General features: G+C 24.0%; 2 protein-coding genes across 3 annotated transcripts; both read right to left on the reverse strand.

The window, feature by feature from the left end:
• Positions 1-730: 730 nt before the first annotated feature.
• Positions 731-8,261, reverse strand: LOC122531869. 2 transcript variants are annotated; one of them, XR_006307414.1, is made up of 4 exons: positions 7,993-8,261; positions 6,236-6,394; positions 1,718-2,073; positions 731-1,662 (listed from the first exon to the last, which is right to left on the reverse strand). XR_006307414.1 is itself a non-coding variant. In XM_043660142.1 (3 exons), the coding sequence occupies exons 1-3, from the start codon at positions 8,051-8,053 to the stop codon at positions 1,832-1,834; spliced, it is 462 nt and encodes a 153-aa protein (XP_043516077.1). In that variant the 5' UTR covers positions 8,054-8,261; the 3' UTR covers positions 1,640-1,831. The 2 variants fall into 2 exon arrangements, 1 of the variants encoding a protein (XP_043516077.1); XM_043660142.1 differs by having other exon boundaries at positions 1,640-2,073.
• Positions 8,262-13,094: 4,833 nt separating this feature from the next.
• Positions 13,095-20,220, reverse strand: LOC122531866. Its single transcript, XM_043660137.1, has 3 exons — positions 19,999-20,220; positions 16,362-16,523; positions 13,095-13,364 (listed from the first exon to the last, which is right to left on the reverse strand). Exons 1-3 carry the CDS (start codon positions 20,183-20,185, stop codon positions 13,153-13,155), a joined length of 561 nt encoding a protein of 186 aa, XP_043516072.1. The 5' UTR covers positions 20,186-20,220; the 3' UTR covers positions 13,095-13,152.
• Between the last annotated feature and the right edge of the window lie 39 nt (positions 20,221-20,259).

Here is a 20,259-nt window from a genome sequence, read left to right on the forward strand (position 1 = left end):
AAATTCAGATTAGGCAACATTAATATATGTTACAAAAAAACGTTATATCTTACCTTCGTAAAAACTTATGTTTGTAATTCTTAAGAAAGTGAATTATTATTAATAACATATGGCTTTAAGAATATATTTAATAATATTCTTATTACTGACTATTACATATAGCACGGTATGACTTTATATTATTTTTTTACGGAAGACGTGCATTCTATGTAAAAAATTAAAACTTACCTTCACAGTTTATAAATGAATTATTAAAGATGTCATTTTAGCAACATATTTCATCGATAACTTGTGTGTATTAAAATCTACGAAGTTGATATTTCAACTTACATAATAATCTTTATATTATATAAATAAATTCTGTATAATTGGTTAGTTTAAAGAATTTCATTTTGTCTTATGCTACTATTTAGAGTAAATATGTCTTAATACAACTTATATATTAATACATTGTAATACATTTAAAGAAAATACGAAAGTTTCGTTATTCAATAACGTTTTTATTTTCATAACATAAATTATTATAACGCATAATTTGTGATCTTTTAAAGAATAAAAGAGGATGAAAATAAAATAAGAAAATAAGATAATAAGATATAAGATATAATTTTTCGTCTTTTTAAATTTATCATGACGAAATATGTGTTTATTTTGTATTTAATATGAAATAAAAATATTTCATATTAAATACAAAATAAACATACAAACCAAAGATTTAGATAAAAAAGTGTTCAGATACAATAAATTTAATCATTTTTATAAATTACATGAGATAAAAAGATTACGTTTTATCCTAACAATAAAAAAGGGGATGAATAACAAAAGCAAATTTATTCAGAATGAGAAGCGCAGTCTAATCTACAAGTCTAATAAAATAATAGAATTTCAGTGACACATAAAAAATGCTAACTTAATCAAACATTCGCCGAACGCGAAATGAAAGAAAAATTTCGTATTATCCTATATATTGGACGGAGATCTGATAAGTTAATTTTTTTCACTTGTTAATTATTTTTCATCTTAAAATAATATCATAGCAAGACAAATTGGCAAAGCAAGAATGAAAAAACAAACAGCGATAAAGCTTAAACCAAATAAAACAAAAGAAAAAAATTTATCTACAGACTTTCGTGGAATACGAATTATATATATATATATATTTCAATTAATGATTAAAGAATTTTACTAATCGTGACGTGAAAGTATAATCGTGGCAGGCTGTAATTGTGAAATAATTCGAATGAATAATTCTTTATTGTACAATCACGTCACACCTGTAAAAATTTATATACACAAATTATACAAGAATATCATAATTTTATTTAGAGTAGTTGTTTTTTTTTTTTTACGAAAATATCGTAATTAAATAGATCATTAGATTAAGTAAAGCTTTCAGCAGAGTGACGCAACTACCGTAATATATGTTAACCGTTCTATTTAGTATGCGACTAATGAGGTACGCCTAACTATAAAACCTTAACAAACTTGGACGATTACGTGGAACCAATATGACACCATTTATTACGCTAATAAGATTTAAAATTGTCTTACTCTTCAAGGACAAGCAATTTTACAAATGATTGATAATTTAACCAAATTGTTATTATAGCACGAAAAAATCATAAGAAGAGCATGAAAATAATCTTTTTAAAATAAAATTTACATATTCAATCAATTTATATTTATTTAAGTTTTATTTAATACAATAAAACTATATTTAGCGAAAATACTAATCACGTTTGAATTCAAGATTATTTAAATGGCGCTCTTTCAAATAATTGTTGAGTTTAAAAATAATAGATTTTATTTTATCGGTTAGAATCTCGCTATGTTAAAGGAAATTGTATTTCGATTGGAGGGAACGGTAGCTGACAATGCCTAGCGCAATGATGAACAGCGATTGCGTAATTGAAGTGCCTGTCGCGGAATTGCAGAGGTCAGTGCTACAAATATGGCAGGATTCGATTACGTTTCGACCTGAAATTACTGAGCCGCTGCAAGGACCATCGACGATGTCTACCTCATCAACGTTAGGAGTAGAACACTGGCGAATCACTACTCGCTCGCCATTTTCTGTAAGAAAAAATATTCATTCGAATTCTAATTTAACTAATTTAATATCTTGAGACACAGGATTTTAAAACAAAAAATGACCTTACGTACACAAAAATTGTTTCTGTTTATAAAATGTGATAAAACAGTTTTACTTTAATTATTTTAATTTGGAAAATTTCACGATTTAAGAATGGTATGTAAGTTTAAGCACTAAAATTGGGACATTTTTTTGTACTACCACACCTCAAAGAAATAACAGTCTAGCTGATTAAACTGAATATTTAATATTTAAATTTTAGGACATTATATTTAAATATATATAAGTCATTAGAAAAACAAAAATACAATTTTGTATTTTATTATTAAATTTGTAAGAATTCTTCTAAATTATTTACACAAATCTATATGTTTAATACAAGATTAAATATTCATTATATCAATAGTTTTTTAATTTGTATACTTATTAATTAAAACATATGAATATTTTATAATGAAATAAATTTGAAAAATTCACATTTTCAAGTAAGCAAAAGAGATTCTTGTTTAATAGATTTTAGTCTATTAGTAGTATAATTATTAATGATTTAAATGTTACTGTGAATATTATGAATATCGCCGAAGAATTGTAGAAATTCAATTAAACTATAAAGCCATGAATTTTATAACTAATTCTTTTTTTAAATAAATATAAATTTATTTGATAAATCATATTAATCTTAACTAAATATTTAATCTAACTAAACATTTTTTACAAATAAAAATATCTTTTTCATTGTTGAATCATCTCGATATATGAATCATTGTTCAAAGAAGCAATTAGTGACATTCTGATGGAACATCAATATCGACAGTAAGTCACATTGCGAATTGTATTGTTTGACTATAGGAACATTTTATTTAAAATGTTGAAAAATTTATTTTTATTTTAATCTTCACAATTGTCAACATTAAATAGTCAATCGAATTAAATAGCTATTATAAAAAAAATTAAATAGTCAATCGAATTAAATAGCTATTATAAAAAAATCATTTTAATTAATAGAAAGATGAATAAAAAAAGTTATCAGATATTTTTCAATTAATATTTAATAGTGCATTTCTTCAAATTTCTTTAAAATAAATAATTAGAAATTACTAATTAATAATTAAAATTATTAAAATAAAATTAATAATTAATTTTAAAATAATTAAATAATTTAATTTTAAAATAAAATTGGTAATTAAAAATTACACAATTTAAAGAGCAAGATGAAAGCAAAGTATGTTTAGATGCATTTTATCATTTCAAAGTAGCGAAGTATTTCACAATGACCTACGAGGTATTTCATTTAAACCAATTATTAATAATTTTGAAAAATATTTTAAATAAAAGTTGAATGATTTCAAAGTACAATTTTTACATATGTGTATATGTGAATACTCAATAAATACAAGTCAATTTTTATTTTTAATAAAAACATACAGATAATCAATATATAATGAGATAATCCGTATTCAAAATGGAATTATATTTAATAAGAATAATAAATAACAAGAATAACAATGATTGTTTAATATTGATTAAAAAAAATTTAATTACTAATTGTCATAATATGTTCCCATAGTCAAATATAAAGTTATTCATTGTCACATACATATATATACATACTAATCTTACATAAACTTTCTTTTATACGCCATATTTTTTTAATATGCAATATTAAGTGTTACTCCTGTGAATATTTATAAAAAAAGTGTTGAGTTATTCATATGAAGAAAAAACTAGTTGGAAGTTGTAATAATTTACAACACGTGTATTTATACCTTTTGAAATGTAACTTTTTACAATACAACAATATTGTTTCATACATGATTTTCTTTGTTGAACAGGATAACGGAAGTAATGAATTTGCTTATCAATGAACATTTCCATCTTTTGAAGTTATTGTAAAGATCTCTAAAAACTTTTAAACTTAAAATAGAATAGAATAGAACTTATTCGTCTCATACATCAAATTATGTACCCCTCGAAACCATTCAACTTTTGTTTGAAATATGTTTCGGTATTATTAACAATTTCGAAAATATTTGCAATGATTGATTGAAAAGAGACATCCCATATACTGATCAATTCTAAATAATATGGAATTACAAAATTATTAGTTTCCGATTGCAAGATGATATTAAAGCAAATTATTGCCAGCTGTACATATAGAAGTAACATTTGCGTACTGCATAACAGAATCTAAGCAGAAACAAACATAGTAGACACATGAATAATTTCCGGTTGGCATATGTATGTACAATAACCAAGTATGCTATGTCTAATGTTTCCCTTTGTGTTTATGTTGGAATGAAGTATTGTTTGAATGATTCAGTGCAACAGCTTATATAACGTGCGTGATTCAACGTATACCAAGAACTTCCGGAAATAATTACGACACTGCACATTCAAATGAAATCAGATTTCTTTATAAAATACTTAAGATTGGAATCTAATACAAGCAAAGGACTTTAATGGTGCGAAAATGATATTTCTATATCTATGATACGAAAAGGATTTTAATGGTGCGAAAATGATATTTTTATATCTATGATACGAAAAGGATTTTAATGGTGCGAAAATGATATTTTTATATCTATGATACGAGATACAACTAGGAAATTCTTTATGTAATTAGCAAAATCGATGTGATCTCAACTTTGAAATATTATAAATGAACAAATTAATTTTTTATGCATTCTACTTTCTCAACTATTATACTTTAATCAAATTTTTTTTTTTTAAGTTTACAAACCTAATTTACATTACTTACAAATATTGCATAATAAAAATCTTATATTTTGTAATCTTGTAAATTTTTATAAAGAATATAAAAGATGTTGTTATTATATGAAGTCTTTAAAACAAATCATATATTTTTTATCTTTCTTTTTTAAATAACTTTTTTAATAACTTTTAATAACTTTTTCAATAAATTTCTCATAAATGTCGTTGTGAAACGTTATGACCAATAAATATGTTCATTTTGCGTTTTACAGAGTTATGCGAATTTTATTAATCTTTCTTTTACCATATCTACATGTAAGAATGTTATCAATCCTAAGATTCCAGTCACGTTAATACGATTAACTTCAATATTCATGATTCTACGTCAACAAGTGATTTTTCTTTGACGCGGGTGCGGTTTTGACCTTGGCAACATACAATTATCGCAATTATGGTATAGGAGCATGTGCCGTGACTCATAGTGCACGGTATATCGTAGTGATCAACTTGAAGACGATGATCACCGGATTATGCTAATGTTTAATTCCACGCAATATTCGTATACGTCATCCCGTGTGAGAATCATTCTTAATTGAGTGATACATGACTGAGCAGGATATCTTAAAATATGATCACATTCGTACAAATATATATGGACAAACAATTCTTTTTATGTTCATATGGCAATCATATTTGTTTACATTCATAATGTGAATCCGTATGAATTTTCAGTGTGAAAAAGATTTCCGCTGACTGTTTGGTTGTTACAAGAAATTATATTACACAATTGTGTGTAAAGTATATTTAGTTGAGAAAATAATATTTATTTATACATGTAAATCAATAGTTATTGTAATGCTACATTGTAATAAAAGTTATGAAATTTTAAATTTCAATTCTACTATATTAAGTTATTAATTTGAATAATTATTTCATTGTTGTGAATTAGTTTTGAAAGAAAATTAATTACTTTGGTCAAACACATTTGTTAATTACAAAATATACGGAGGTGATTTTATATATTACGAAATATATTTATGTAAAATAAGGAAAAATTATCTATGTAGAACATAGAAAAAATCTAAATTAAGCTAAATATATCAATAATTAATTATAAGACAAAATTTTCTATGATCCATCGAATATGTCAATGTGAAGTGTGAAAAATATGAAGTATTTTATTAATATAATTCTAATATTAAATATAAAGTAATTAAATATTTAATAACATAAAATAACGATAAATCTGAATAACACACATATCAAACAAAAATGTACCTAAATTAAATTACTTTTAAAATTGAAAATATAATTGAAAATTATATTATTACATTTATGTTATAAAATTATATAACTGTAGCAAAAAATATATTATTTTAAAACAATATTAGTAAAAATAAACAAGAATATGTCATTTTTCAAATCATTTACCTCTTCTCACGATCTTCCGGCATATATGTTTTGACGGTTCGTAAGATCCAGTTTCGCATATTTTCGAATGGAATAATGTTTGATGCTCCGTGATATTTAGTGGATCACCACACAGTATGTTCGTGTTGGAAGCGCAATCCCAGCATCGTAAAGCTAAACCTATTACATATATATGTATTATTAATTACTAATAAGTATATTAAATATATTAAAATATATTATTAAAAAGATTTTGCTATGTCACATCTTTTACCACATTAAATTTTAAACATGAATCTTTAATGCCCGTACAACATTTAATTAAATAAAACTTGAACTATTTTCGAATTTATAGCTTAATTTTTAATTTAGTAATTTTAATAGTATTTAAATGATTTTTTTTTTTGGTATTTTCCTCTAATTTTATGAAATGTTTTGCTGATTGATCTCCCTTTTATACATGTATTATTGCAGTAAATAATGGAGTACATGAAAATGGAATTGTTATACACAATTTGTATTGTCATCGATATTTATAAATTATACGTATATATAAATAATTTAGTCATTTACTATAAAATAAAATATAAAATAAAACACTGCGCATAACTTCACTTTGTTGTTTCATTCTGTTTAAATAATTAAAATTATTTCTAACAATAATACAAATTTATTGAACCATTGCAATAAATTATTAAAGAATCACATGTACAAATGCAATTAAAGAATAATTCAAATATACAAAACATTAACACATTACAATGGCAGTTAATATAAATTAATTATATATTATTAATAATTAATATATTATATTAATATTTTGTTTTAATTAATTTATATTGATTTTATTGTACAAATATACACCTATTAATTGATACTGATTAATATTATACTTTACATCTATTCCAATTTTATTTTACTTTCGATATCACAGTATGACATATTAAAAACAAATAGCAACGATAGACGACTTAATACATCTGATAAGACGATAACAATGGGTCGTTAACAAAAAAACAAAAACAATAATTAAAGTTGTAAGTAGAACAAGCGAGCTAACAAGAAAGGTAATGCTTGAATTTAATGAGTAAATGACGTAATATTCTACCATAAAGGTTTTACATACATATTTTGACCATTAACTGAATAAATCATTATCTTTGTTATTCAATATTAATTTACAAACTTCACTTGATAACGCAGTAATTTTCTCGAAAATTTTTAATTTTTTCACAAAAAAGATTTTTTTATAGAAATTAGTGCATTTATTCTTCCTTTCTTATTTTTCAAAATTATAATTTGTACAAGTCTTTTCTAGTTCCTCTTCCCCCAAATATAGGTATTAGTTTCATATTTTACTTATTAATTTCAAATTACTTTTTAATTTTAAACTACAACAATAAATTACTAGATAATCATATATATAATTAAAGAATAATGCAATACACGAAACATTAACTTATTTATATAATAAAATATTGAAAATATATTATTCTAAGATAATTTTAGAAAGCATAGCAATAAATTATTAGACAATTATACAATATACAAATTAAAAAAAAGTGCAAATATACAAAATATTACTTACGTCAAAATATTTATGTATGTATTACTTTAGATGTTATTAATATTGTGATAACATAAATTTATCAATGTCTAGTGACAACATAAATTTATTAAACCATTGCAATAGAATATTGTAACTGAAGAATAGTATAAAACATTTATATATCAAATTATCGAAGACGTATTATTCCACATGTTATTAAGCAACTTACCCGATTGTGCCAAGACAACCAGACCGAAGATGACCAACATCCATGTTACTCGGAAGAACATGTTGATCAGTTACTTTCAAGATCTAAATAGTTTCCGATTCAATTTAATTGACACCGAGTAATATACGAGCGCTTAATACGTTAAAGGCAATACCATGCGAGTCCAGAAATAGACAGAGAGAAACTGGTAGCGTCACGGAACGTGTTCACTTCGTTACTGAAGAGGCAACACCCCCTTTTTGCCGAGAGTCGACAACATGCACGCGGTCTCCTTCTCCCTTCATCCCTCCCTTCTTCGAGTTTTTCCTCGCTTCTCAGGGCACACGGTTAGTATGGTCCGGTCCAATAACATAATAATCCTGTAACCCCTCCGTGGATCGTGCAACCGCGACAAAGTAGGAGTCAAGAACAAACAACTAAAGAAGTCTTTTAACAGAACACAACAGGCGAAACAGTAATTATAGTATAAGAGCAGGAGGGAGAAGGAAAGAGAAAACAACATTACTCGGGGCCCTCATTGGACTCATTAGGACAATTACGGACCTGTTAAACGCTCTCTAGGGTCTTTCGAGGTTTACCATGGAAACTGGAATACACAATTGCTTAGAATTTGCTGATTGTCAGATTGAGATAAAGAAAATCTGAACAAATTATATTAAATAAACTGAATATTTTCTATTATTAAATGTTTGAGAGCAATAATGCCTTAATGCTATTAATTGACGAATCCAATAAGTATAAAAAATGAGATCTTTATTCTTAATTCACAGTACACAGTAAAATACAAAGATAATAATTTTAATTACATACAAAAATTCTATTGCAACACTACTTTTCATAAAAATCTTAATATTTTATAACACAATATTATGTATTCTTTTTTACACTATGCTTTTCATTTCTTTAAAATAATTAAAATAAATTCTAATTAGTAATAAAGTTTAATTAAGTTCTATTTAGTTGATCTTTAAATAGTATCCTGATGTCAGAAATAACTATATTATATTACAAAAATTTAATTTTATGTTACATTTTATGTTCTTTCTGATAGAAATTAGTTATAAAATCAAATCAAATTAAAAATTTCAAAATTATACGTAATGTAAAATCCTAAATTATTATAGCTTCCAATATCCAATAAGGGTTAAATTTTAATCAGTGATTAAATTATATTAATTAGAATAAATGAAATTCTTAATATATTGAAATTAAAAACAAATTAAATTTAAAGACTTCAATCTTGTTGCGAAAACTTTATGTGAATATTTATTCTAGTTAAATTGAAAATTAGCAAATTTTATCGAACCAACAAAAAAAAATACATACTCGAATTGGTTCCAGATGTTAAACGGTAGGATTGCAAAGTGAACTTGCCGACTCGTTAAGAAAGACTTGTCAGGGGTCAGGAGACCATTTAACCCTGCGTGACATTACCGAATTGACTCAAGCATTTGACCCTTCTCTTCACCCAGATGCGTCTATACGTAAATATGTGTGTATCCACGCATACATGATTTCGTAGGTATTACATGGTTAGAACTTACTATCATCGATACAAAGGTTACATCGACTGGACTGTCTCCCTATTCATTCATAAGACCATTTAATTTCTGACTTGAAAGCCAACAGCCTTTTCCGGTCAATCAACATCTTCTCTTTCATTAACAAAATGCATACAATATAAAAGCCAAAGAAAAAGTGATTTCTTATGCATATTTGTTATTTGGGAAACTTACTCATAGAGTAGGAAAAATGAAATAGACATAAGTTTCTGTAACATCTTTTTACAAATATAAAAATGTTTCAAAATCTTCATAAAGTTATATAAAAATTCTTTATACAAAACATTATAAATACATAAAATATATGATAAAAGAAGTTTATCGTTAATGCTATAGTAATTTTGTTACTTGACTATATCATTAGTAAGATGATGCAAATATTATAAACTATTGCGATTGGGATTATTATTTCAAAATAACGTAAAACACGTAGATAAATAAAAGTTTTGTGACAAGTACTATGTAAGTTTTAAAACTGAAAAAATTAAATAATATTTTGTACACCAAAGAATATATTAAGAATATATATTAATATATTGATAATTATATACATACAATTTAAAAATTTTATTATCGATAAATATTGAATATTTTCTTTTCTTCGGTAGATTCACAAATACAGAAAGATTCACAGATACAATACGATTTTGAATATTTACCATAGTAATTTATGAATTTTCGCATTTACGAATCGTATGTATTTTGTAAAAGTTTTTCAAACTTCATTATTATATACTATAATGTGAAGCAAATATTAATATCAAACTACAAATATGTTTAAGTATAAATAGTATGTTTAAGTATAAATAGTAAGAAATATAAATCGTTTATCGCAAATATATTTAGCAAAACATCAATGCACATTATGAATAGAGTCTTAAACATATGTATAATACTAAACATGATTCCATTGAATATACTGGCTTATTAATATAATGGATGTTTTTTCAAGAGATACTGTAATAGCATATAATTTCTGCATACAATGTATTTAATCAAGATATATCACATAATACTATCCATTTATATTATATTATATTATATTATATTAGATATTCATATATCTTATATATTTTCTTATATATCTATTGATATATATTCATATATTATATATTATATATATCTCATATATTATATAGTATACTATCTGTGTAAATTATATTAATCTGATATTATATCATTTTCACTATGTTATTCTAAATTTATAAGAATTCAGGTTTAAAACTGAAAAATTCTTGGAATAAAATTGTTACAGATGTATTTTAAATAATTTTCACGTTAAAAAATTATTTAGGTGATATAGAATTTCATGATATTTCTTTTTGTATTAGAAAATTAAACAAATAATCTGATTGCTCGTGCTGACCAATATTTAATTATAAATGTTTGTGATATTGAACATATGTAATTTATGATAATTGTACTGTTTTTCAATTTAAGTATTAAAGAACGATAAGATGAAATTTAATAACTGATCAAATTGGCTCGTCAGATTTAAACTTCAAGTGTGCATTTCATGTGCACCTATCTAATAGCATGTGTCATAAATTGTATCATTAATTGTAAGTATAGAACAAATAACTTCAACACCGCAACTTCAATGCCGCTTTTATTAAAAAAAAAAAATGCAATGTAAAGATGCACTTCAATCATCTCTACATAATTATTTTTTAAACATTAAATATTGGCGAAGAATTATTATTTGCATTTATTCTTAAATATAAGGAATATCCATAAGTAATGTCGGTTTTTCAAATTTAATTAACATAACCTATATTTTAGTTAAATATATTGACATTTAGTGCTTATTGTTAAATTTTGAAAAAAATTTGAGTGAACTCTGTAAAAATGAAAGAGCAAAGTGGATAAATTCCATATTAAACATTTGAAAGCTTTGTGAGTTTTGAAAGAATAATGCCACAAATGCCATTATAAACGCTGTTTATTCTAGTATCTTGGATACCAAAACATGTCAGCATTGGTTTAAAAAATTTAAGAACAATGATTTCAATCTTTTTGACAGTACAAAATCTGGAAGACGTTGAGTTTGATAAAGATTTATTGGCTGAAATTGAAGCTGGTCCCAAACAAACCATTCAGAATTAGTCACGAAGCTTAAAATTTCATGGTCCACAATACAACAGTTTAAAACAACTGAACAAAGTGCAAAGAGAAGGAATGTGGGTGCCTCATCAACTTCCAGTTAAAAACAAAATCATTTAACATGTAACCATCTGTAGTGCACTTCTGTCCAAGTTAGACAAAGATCCTTTTCTTAGACAAATTGTTACTGGAAATGAAAAGTGGATTCTATAGAGTAATCCACATAAGAAAGAACAATGGTTGATACCAAGGCAACCATCTTTGCCCACTCCAAAACCAGATCTTCTGTTTAAAAAAGTGTTACTGTCAGTATGGTAGGATTTCACAAGAATCATTCACTGAGGTTTTGAATCCTAATGAAACCATAACTATTGAATATAATTGTGCTCAGTTTGATGGACTAAATATGGCTATTTTTTAGAAACATCCAAGCCTGATTAATCAGGAAAGATGTTATTCTCTAGCATGACAATGGAAGCTCTCATAGTGCCAGAATCACCCCTCTCCCCTTCCCCAAAAAAATCAAGCAGTTAAGCTGAGAAGTACTCCCTTACCCACTGTATTGCTGATATCTGATGCTGCACCATCAGATTACCATCTTTTCAGATCTATGGAACATTTGCTTTGTGGAAAAAAAATTTCCTGCAGCTATCAAAACTGCACTCAAAGAATATTTTACTTCAAAATCATCTTCATTTTACAAAAACAGAATAGAAAGTTTGTCAAAGAGATGGGCGAAGATTAATTCATCAATAACAGTGGATATATTATAGATTAAAACTGTATTAACTCTTAAATAAAATAAAATTTTGTACAGTATCAAAAAACGACATTATTTATGAGTATGCCTTATATTAATTATAGATACACTAAAAGGAGAAAATTAAATACATGAAATTTTTTTCTCCTTCAAATATAACTACATAATTTGAAGAAGACAAATTTAACTATACATTCTACTTCAAAATTCTGAAACATTTTATGTGTCTGTAGAATTGATTATTTTATATGTTGTAAGGATCAAATAAAATTAAAAAATTTTCAATAACGAAATAATTGTAATTTTCTGACTAATATCTTTTCTGTTTCAAGAAGACTGTTATAAAATATAGTTTTTTTGTACAAATTTATCTTCTCGAATCTGTTTTCTTATATATTTATATTTATTCTGCTCTAAAAAAGTAAAAGTTATAACAAATAGATTGTAAAATGTTATAGTGTCTGAATTTGAAACATGAATCGTTCCATAGTTTTATTTATATGTAAATATTTGTATATAAAACATAGGAAAGTTTGGGAAACAATATCTCTTTTAAATATTAATTAAATATTAATGTATAAAGTTAATTTGAAACAGAAAAGAAATGATTTAAAAATTAAAAGTTCAACAAATAACCTATATTTATAACAGTTAACAGTTTTATTCAATTCCTAACAGTAATTTAATATTTCGTGATTGAAATGCTTAGGAATTAAATAAGACATAAAATAAATATTACTGTAAATACAATATTACACCAATCAAAGCAAATATAAATACTAAATTACGTAAAAAGAATATATGAATAGAATTTTGATTGTTACAAGCGTAATTTTTGCAGAAAGAACATGCAACGCTAGATCCCGGAAAATGTTTCTCTGGTTGGCAGTATCCATCGATTTCTCTTGACAATACGCAACCTCGCACTGTCACCAACACGTCCCCATCTACATCATTAAGAAAATAGTTTGTATAGTCACTAGTTTCAAAGTAGCGTTACACATAATTACAGAAACGTGAAACTAAATTAGATGAAAACTAATGTGATAATTTGAAAAGCAACGTTTTTTCATTTATATTATTAATGTTTAATGTTTGATTATTGTTTAATGATCGGTAATTATTTGGAATTAGGTGCACCATGCCGATCTTGAAATATGTCATCAAGGTTATTATTCTGAATAATTTTTCCTTACACGTGTTAGCATTTGATCTTAAGTTTTCAAGATATAATGCAAAAATATTTTTACCACTGTTATTAATACTATTAGTATAAAAGTACTAATATACTTTCAATACTAATGCTTATATTCTAATAATTAATTTAATTAAGTAACGATTTACTATTATGATTACTATTAAGTATACATGTTCTCTACATGCAATTTAATGACACGCACGATTTAATAACAAGGATACTAATCAATTTTATGGCCATATATGAATTCTAGTCTATAATCTATGGATTTATCTTTTTTTATTTATATTAAAGTTGATTAGTATCAATGAATTATATTTAAAGTATATTTAGGTTTAATTAAATTTAACTGAATTTTTTGTAAACCTTTTAACTTTCCAATTTGGTTTCTGAATGTTGTTTCAATATTAAAAAACAATTTTCTATTAGAAAGCATGTTCATTGTACATGTAACAATTAGATATCTATCATGATGGTATTATAATATAACAATCAATTTTAAATTAAAACATTTTATATTGCAGTTAATAAATAATTCATCGAAAAGTGGATATATTCTTGAAAAATGTAGAAGATTTGTACTATTTGCAAAATATACCTATATTAAATATGATTGCGTGATATTCTTATTCGATTTCTTCATAAATCTATTCACAATCTTCATAATTATGATTAAAAACACGATATACGGAACGAATCAAATAAAGTATTTTTTCTGGAACCATTAAAGATATGGATGTTAATTCTTTTTCTAAATAAATTATGTGAAAGATTAGATCTTACGAAAAAGAGAAAAGACTCTTGTTTATAAATTTTTTTTCTTTCTAATAAAATGTTATTTTTATCTATAGATAATAACTTTATTGCTTTTGATATTTCTTTATTCTGCATAATTACAAAATTCACTTTTTTAGTTGAATATCACTTTATTAATATTCAAAATAATATTCTTGAATTTTTAAACACTTATTAAGTACATCACATATATAGTACATCACTTATATTACATTTAACAATATTTCCTATGTATTTATTTTTATTCTTCCCTTTGATATAAAAATAATTTTTATTATGCTTTAATAATTTATTAAATCACAAAAATAAAATCAAATCATTATTTTAAAATAATTTAAATAATTAATTAAATAATAAATATTTATAGAATACATATAATAATTTTGTAGTTCCTCTTGAATAAAAAATATTTCAAATAAATATTGTTACAACTAATAAAAATTATCTGTATCTTATATCATCTTATATATGTAATAAATTAATGTGTTTGAAATCCTTTGACTACAAAAAAATTCGTTGCAAATAATAAATCATCCAGTTCAAAGGAAAAGAAAAGAATTAGTTATAATCATAAATTATATATCTGTATTGATTTTTGAGAAGATATATTGTTGTATCTTCTTATATATTCTTATATAGAGCAAAATTTATATAATAAATATATATGCAGTTTTTTTTATTTTTTTATGTAGGTATATATATGTACATTCTATTTCGAGTTCACAGTACGACCACTTCTTTATTGATGGCGCCACCTGTAAATATTTGTTACATTCGTTGACGCAGTTACCGGTGCGAAAACGTAATAATAAGATAGAATGTTCCAGTTTTTCCGTAAAAAGATACTAGTATTTTCTGTGAGTATAAGAATAAAAAAGATTCTATATAAATATAAACTCACTAATGCTTTATTAAAAAATAACAATGTGACAGACTTTTTCTTTAGAATAGAAAAAGATATTAGTGACTTTATGTTAAATCTATTTGTATTCAACATGATGAAAAACATTTTCAACAATTTTCAAAATAGTAAAATTTATCACCCGTGAATATTTTGTTTTATTGTGTATTCTCTGAAAAAATAAAAACATATATTTCGAGATTTGGTAAATCAAATCTTATTTAAATATACAGTATACTAGGTAAGACTTTAGAATTGGCTTTCTCAGAAACGAAGTATTAGACAAAAAAATTTTATTCTCTTTTTTCGACTTATTTTTTTGTAATATCGTATATTCGTAAAATCGTTCTATATGAAATTGTACGATCAATTATGAACCACTTTTATACTTCTCATTTGGTTTTAAACTTTTTAAATTTTTAGATTTTTGATAATTTTAAGTAATTTTAAGATTAATATCTTTTAATAATAAATAAAAGTATTCAATAATAAACGTCTTTTAATTATTTTAGTATGTAGATTCATTACTCGAAGTATTGAGACGCATTTAACATTTCGTATTTTTGTTACGAATTTGCATAGAATATTACGTAAAGATTTAAGTCTACATTTGTATAACATCCTTTCTCTTTCTCTTAACATTCGTAAACATAATATTTGTATAACATTTTTTCTTTTATAGATTTTCTTATAGACATTTTTACTAATAAAATACTGGTATTGTTTATAAAAAAATATCGTTTTATAAAAAAAAGAGAAAAGAAGAAAATGAAGATATCCTTTATTTATGTAAATAAATATTTCATATGTGTCTGCAAATGTTATATATGTAATGTTTAGACTAAAGTATTCGCTGTTTAATATGTGGCAGCGTGCGCGAATGTAATAAACGTTAATATAAGCACATTAATACAAGGTATGTATGTATTGTATAGATATGTATATATGTAGATATATATACGTATGTGCAAGTATGGGATGCGTGTACGTAATGAAGGTTGGCGCACGCAAGAGTAATTTACCACTGAATATAAGCACTTTTATACGCACAGTCGATGATGCTTTTAAGACAATGTTGCGACTCGTTTTGAGGACAGAGAACTAAGTCAGAATAAGGTGCTGGAATGTAAGGATCGTTGCATTCTCTTGTATGACCGCTTCTTAGATTGGTATTGCATTGGTAACACCATAGGTTCTCTCCTTTCACGTATTCTGTAAAATAGTTAAATGTTAAAATTAAAGTAAACGTGAAAAGAATTGAAAACTTAGAGGTTAAAAAAATATAGTGTAAATTATTAATTATCACAAATCATTACATGTTAAAAGAATCATAAATTATCACTATTTGCACATCCATGCACAAAGTATTAATAAATATTATAGTCATATCTTACATACGTATTATTACATACGTACAATTATTTTTTATAAGTTGCAGTTTTAAGAAAATTTACATATACGTACCTACTTTATTTTTTATCATCTTTGAAACGTCACTTTTGAAAATAATCACTTATATTTTGGAGAAAAGGAAAAAGAGACATGTTATTTTTAATTAATAAAATTGCTGCATGAAGACTAACAAAATTTTTTTTATGATCATGTCAAAAAACAAATTAATAAGTTAATTATTGATTAAAATTATAACACAATATATAACATGACATAATTAACTAATGCTAATAACAACTTTAAAAGTTTATATCTTGGAAAGGATATATGCAAAAAATAAATATACATGCAATAGATAGTATTTTATTTTTTTGTTATTTAGACGAAAATGTCTTAATGTCAGCTATAATAATATAAGTTTCAATTTAAAAATTCAATGTTGACTTTGCAGTTTTTCTCAAGGTTATCGCAAGTTCAAATAAATTCTATACAATTTTTATTCCAAATATTTTTCATACGTTTCGTCCTCAGAGAAGATATTTGCCCTGGGAGATATAGAACACTCGATATATATTATTAATATATATTAGTATTACCTATATATTATTATTGGGAAATATTTATTCTATGTATTTCGATTTTTCATTAATCAGTAATTTCAGTTTATTTCATGATAATTTGCAAAATCACTCAAATACACAGAAGAAAAAATTCACTTTTCTATCTATTGTAGTATCTATCTATAGTTATTTATCATAGTATACATTACAGTAATTTTTACACACAATTGTAAATGACATTTACTTCAATTGAATACTATTTTCTTTTATACAAATGTATATATTGTTCCTTTCATAAAATAATTTTGTCTATGTTTTAAAGTTTTTTAAATTTTTGGAAAAAATTTGTAAATTTCTACAAAGTACCTTTTTCTCATCATAACATTTATTTTTTTCTACTCGAGCTTATACTATTATAAGTAGTGAGAGATTAATTACTACAGTATTGCTTTGTTAATTACTCGAGATAATACCTTGTTAATTGACCAGAATTCTATTTTGCTGACTGTTATTATCTCTAATAATTCCAGGAATTGCTTCTATAGCATGATGCTTCGGTATGTGCTTATATATGTATGTATATGGTGTGAACGATATATACGATTGATGACCTTTAACTATCCTATTATTTTTTGATAATTAAGAATATCAAAGAAAACAATTTTTCTCAAGATCATATTTATCGAAATGTCAAAGTCATTAATCTTTCAATAACTTGTTTTAATAAATAATAAATAAATTTTTTAACTAATTAATTTAATTATTATTATTAATATACATTATTAAACCATATTTCTAAATTAATTTTTTATAATTTTAATAATAATTATTGTTAAATAATTATAATAATAATATTCAATATGTTTTCTACATGTAATTACATATTATTATTATGGATAATAATAATATCATGAAAACAATTTTAGAGACGTTTAAATTTTTGCAATTTTCGAGAATAAAGTATTTTTTATTTTCTCGATATATATGTAAGTGCACATACAACGTATAATATTTACATACTGTGTTAAAATACATACAATGTTAAAATATTTTGTTAAAATAGAGTTTTTATGCTTTAAATGAGATTAATTTTTACAGAGTTATAACAGTTTAAAATATTTTGTCAAAATAAAGTTTTTAAATAAGATTAAATGAGATTAATTTTTAAATTAATTTTATATGAAATTAATTTTTACAAAATTACAACAGTTTAAAATATCGACAATCTTTCATCATTATGCATCAGTTATGCTTTTTACTACTAAAGTGATCAGATTATTTTATGTAGTAATATATTTACTTTGTATTTAACATATCTCTTACTGTTAATTTCAAATTTCGCTTGCTACTAGTGTTAATTCTCAATAGTTTTTATATGAACATTGAATAATATTGTTTTACTTTATCTTTCTAATATTTCATGCTAAGATTAAATTTTTGGTATAAATTCTCCTATATTTCAATTAATTATTATATTAGTTATTTAGTTCAGTTATAATATCAATTCCCTTTCTCCAACTATTTCCTCTCTCGTTACTCCGTCACTTTTAGTATATATTTTCTCTTATAAGATGAAACAATTATCTTGAATTTTATGTTGAGTGATCAGTTTCATTATTATTTTTTTGACTGAAATTTTTCTCATAAGTAGTCTATTCAAACGTATACATTCCAATCGACTATATATAATTTACGAAGATATTTGAAAATCATAATATGATATATTGTTATCATACTAAATTTAGTTAATAGAGAATAATTAGAAATAGATATAATTAAAAATATATAGTTATCTTGAGAAAAATCATAGCCATTCTAATAAATATCTTATTAAATACAGCATTAATTTTTTTTTGTAAATTTTTAAACTATAATAAGAACTTTAAAATTATAAATAAATTATAAATTTTTCCTCTCATGCCATTAAAAAGAACGATATAGAAATATTCCGTAGTCAAATAATTAATAATTCCTAACTGTAGAATAAATTTATACATTTTTCTAGAAATTATGGATCATACTAATAGATAAAGTAATAAGTAACAATGATTTATAAAATTCACGAAAATTAACGAAAATAAATGTAGGCCTAGATAAGTATTAAAAGGTATAGGTATATATATATGAAAGATTTATTATAATATAATATAATATATCAAATATGTTAATATATTTGACTATAAGTGTTTGTTAAACAGGATTCATTTTCATATTTTCAAAAACATACAGATTTACGTATATATTTACACTGACAAAATTACATATAGATTTACGTATATATTTACACTGACAAAATTACACTGATTAATCCTATGGATTATTTTTCTAACTTAAATTAAATACTTAACTTTTACTTTGTTCTAAATCTCCGTAAATTTCACTTAAATATATCTAACTGTTAACTGGTACACATTATTATATAAGCACATAAAGAAATTACAGAAAAGTTTTTATCAGATAATTTTAGAAAATTCTTATCTTTTAGAACAAAAGTAAATAATATTTACAATTGTTCATTAAATTATAATGAACTTTCAATTTTTTGTTCGCTCGTTATGTTGAAAGGATTTTTTCAATTTTTTTTCAATTAGTATTTATAATAATGCTTGACTACAAAATTTGTTGTTATATTATATTAATATTATTCTAGTATTTGTTAATTGTATAATACTAAATTTAATTGATTGTCATCTGAATTTAACACTTGTCTAAAAATAATATTAAAAATTACTTACCCAAATTTATGAGAATGATTATTATCGGCAAGCTTACTTGTCCAGCCATGTTGGTTCTACCTTGAGAGTTATGTAGGATGCAAATCTTTTTACCTGTTATCTTATCTATGATAATAAAATTCGCTGATTGTAGCAAACATATGCAGATGTTGAACGAAGTATGAAATATACAATTTTCTTTGTGCATATACTAATTTATAAATATTGAAATTATTAAGCAACAATATTTTGCTTGTTGTTGGATCAAATAATTGAATAGTC

Source organism: Frieseomelitta varia, unplaced genomic scaffold, assembly GCF_011392965.1.
Source record: "Frieseomelitta varia isolate USP_RPSP 00005682 unplaced genomic scaffold, Fvar_1.2 scaffold_418, whole genome shotgun sequence".
NCBI lineage: Eukaryota > Metazoa > Arthropoda > Insecta > Hymenoptera > Apidae > Frieseomelitta > Frieseomelitta varia.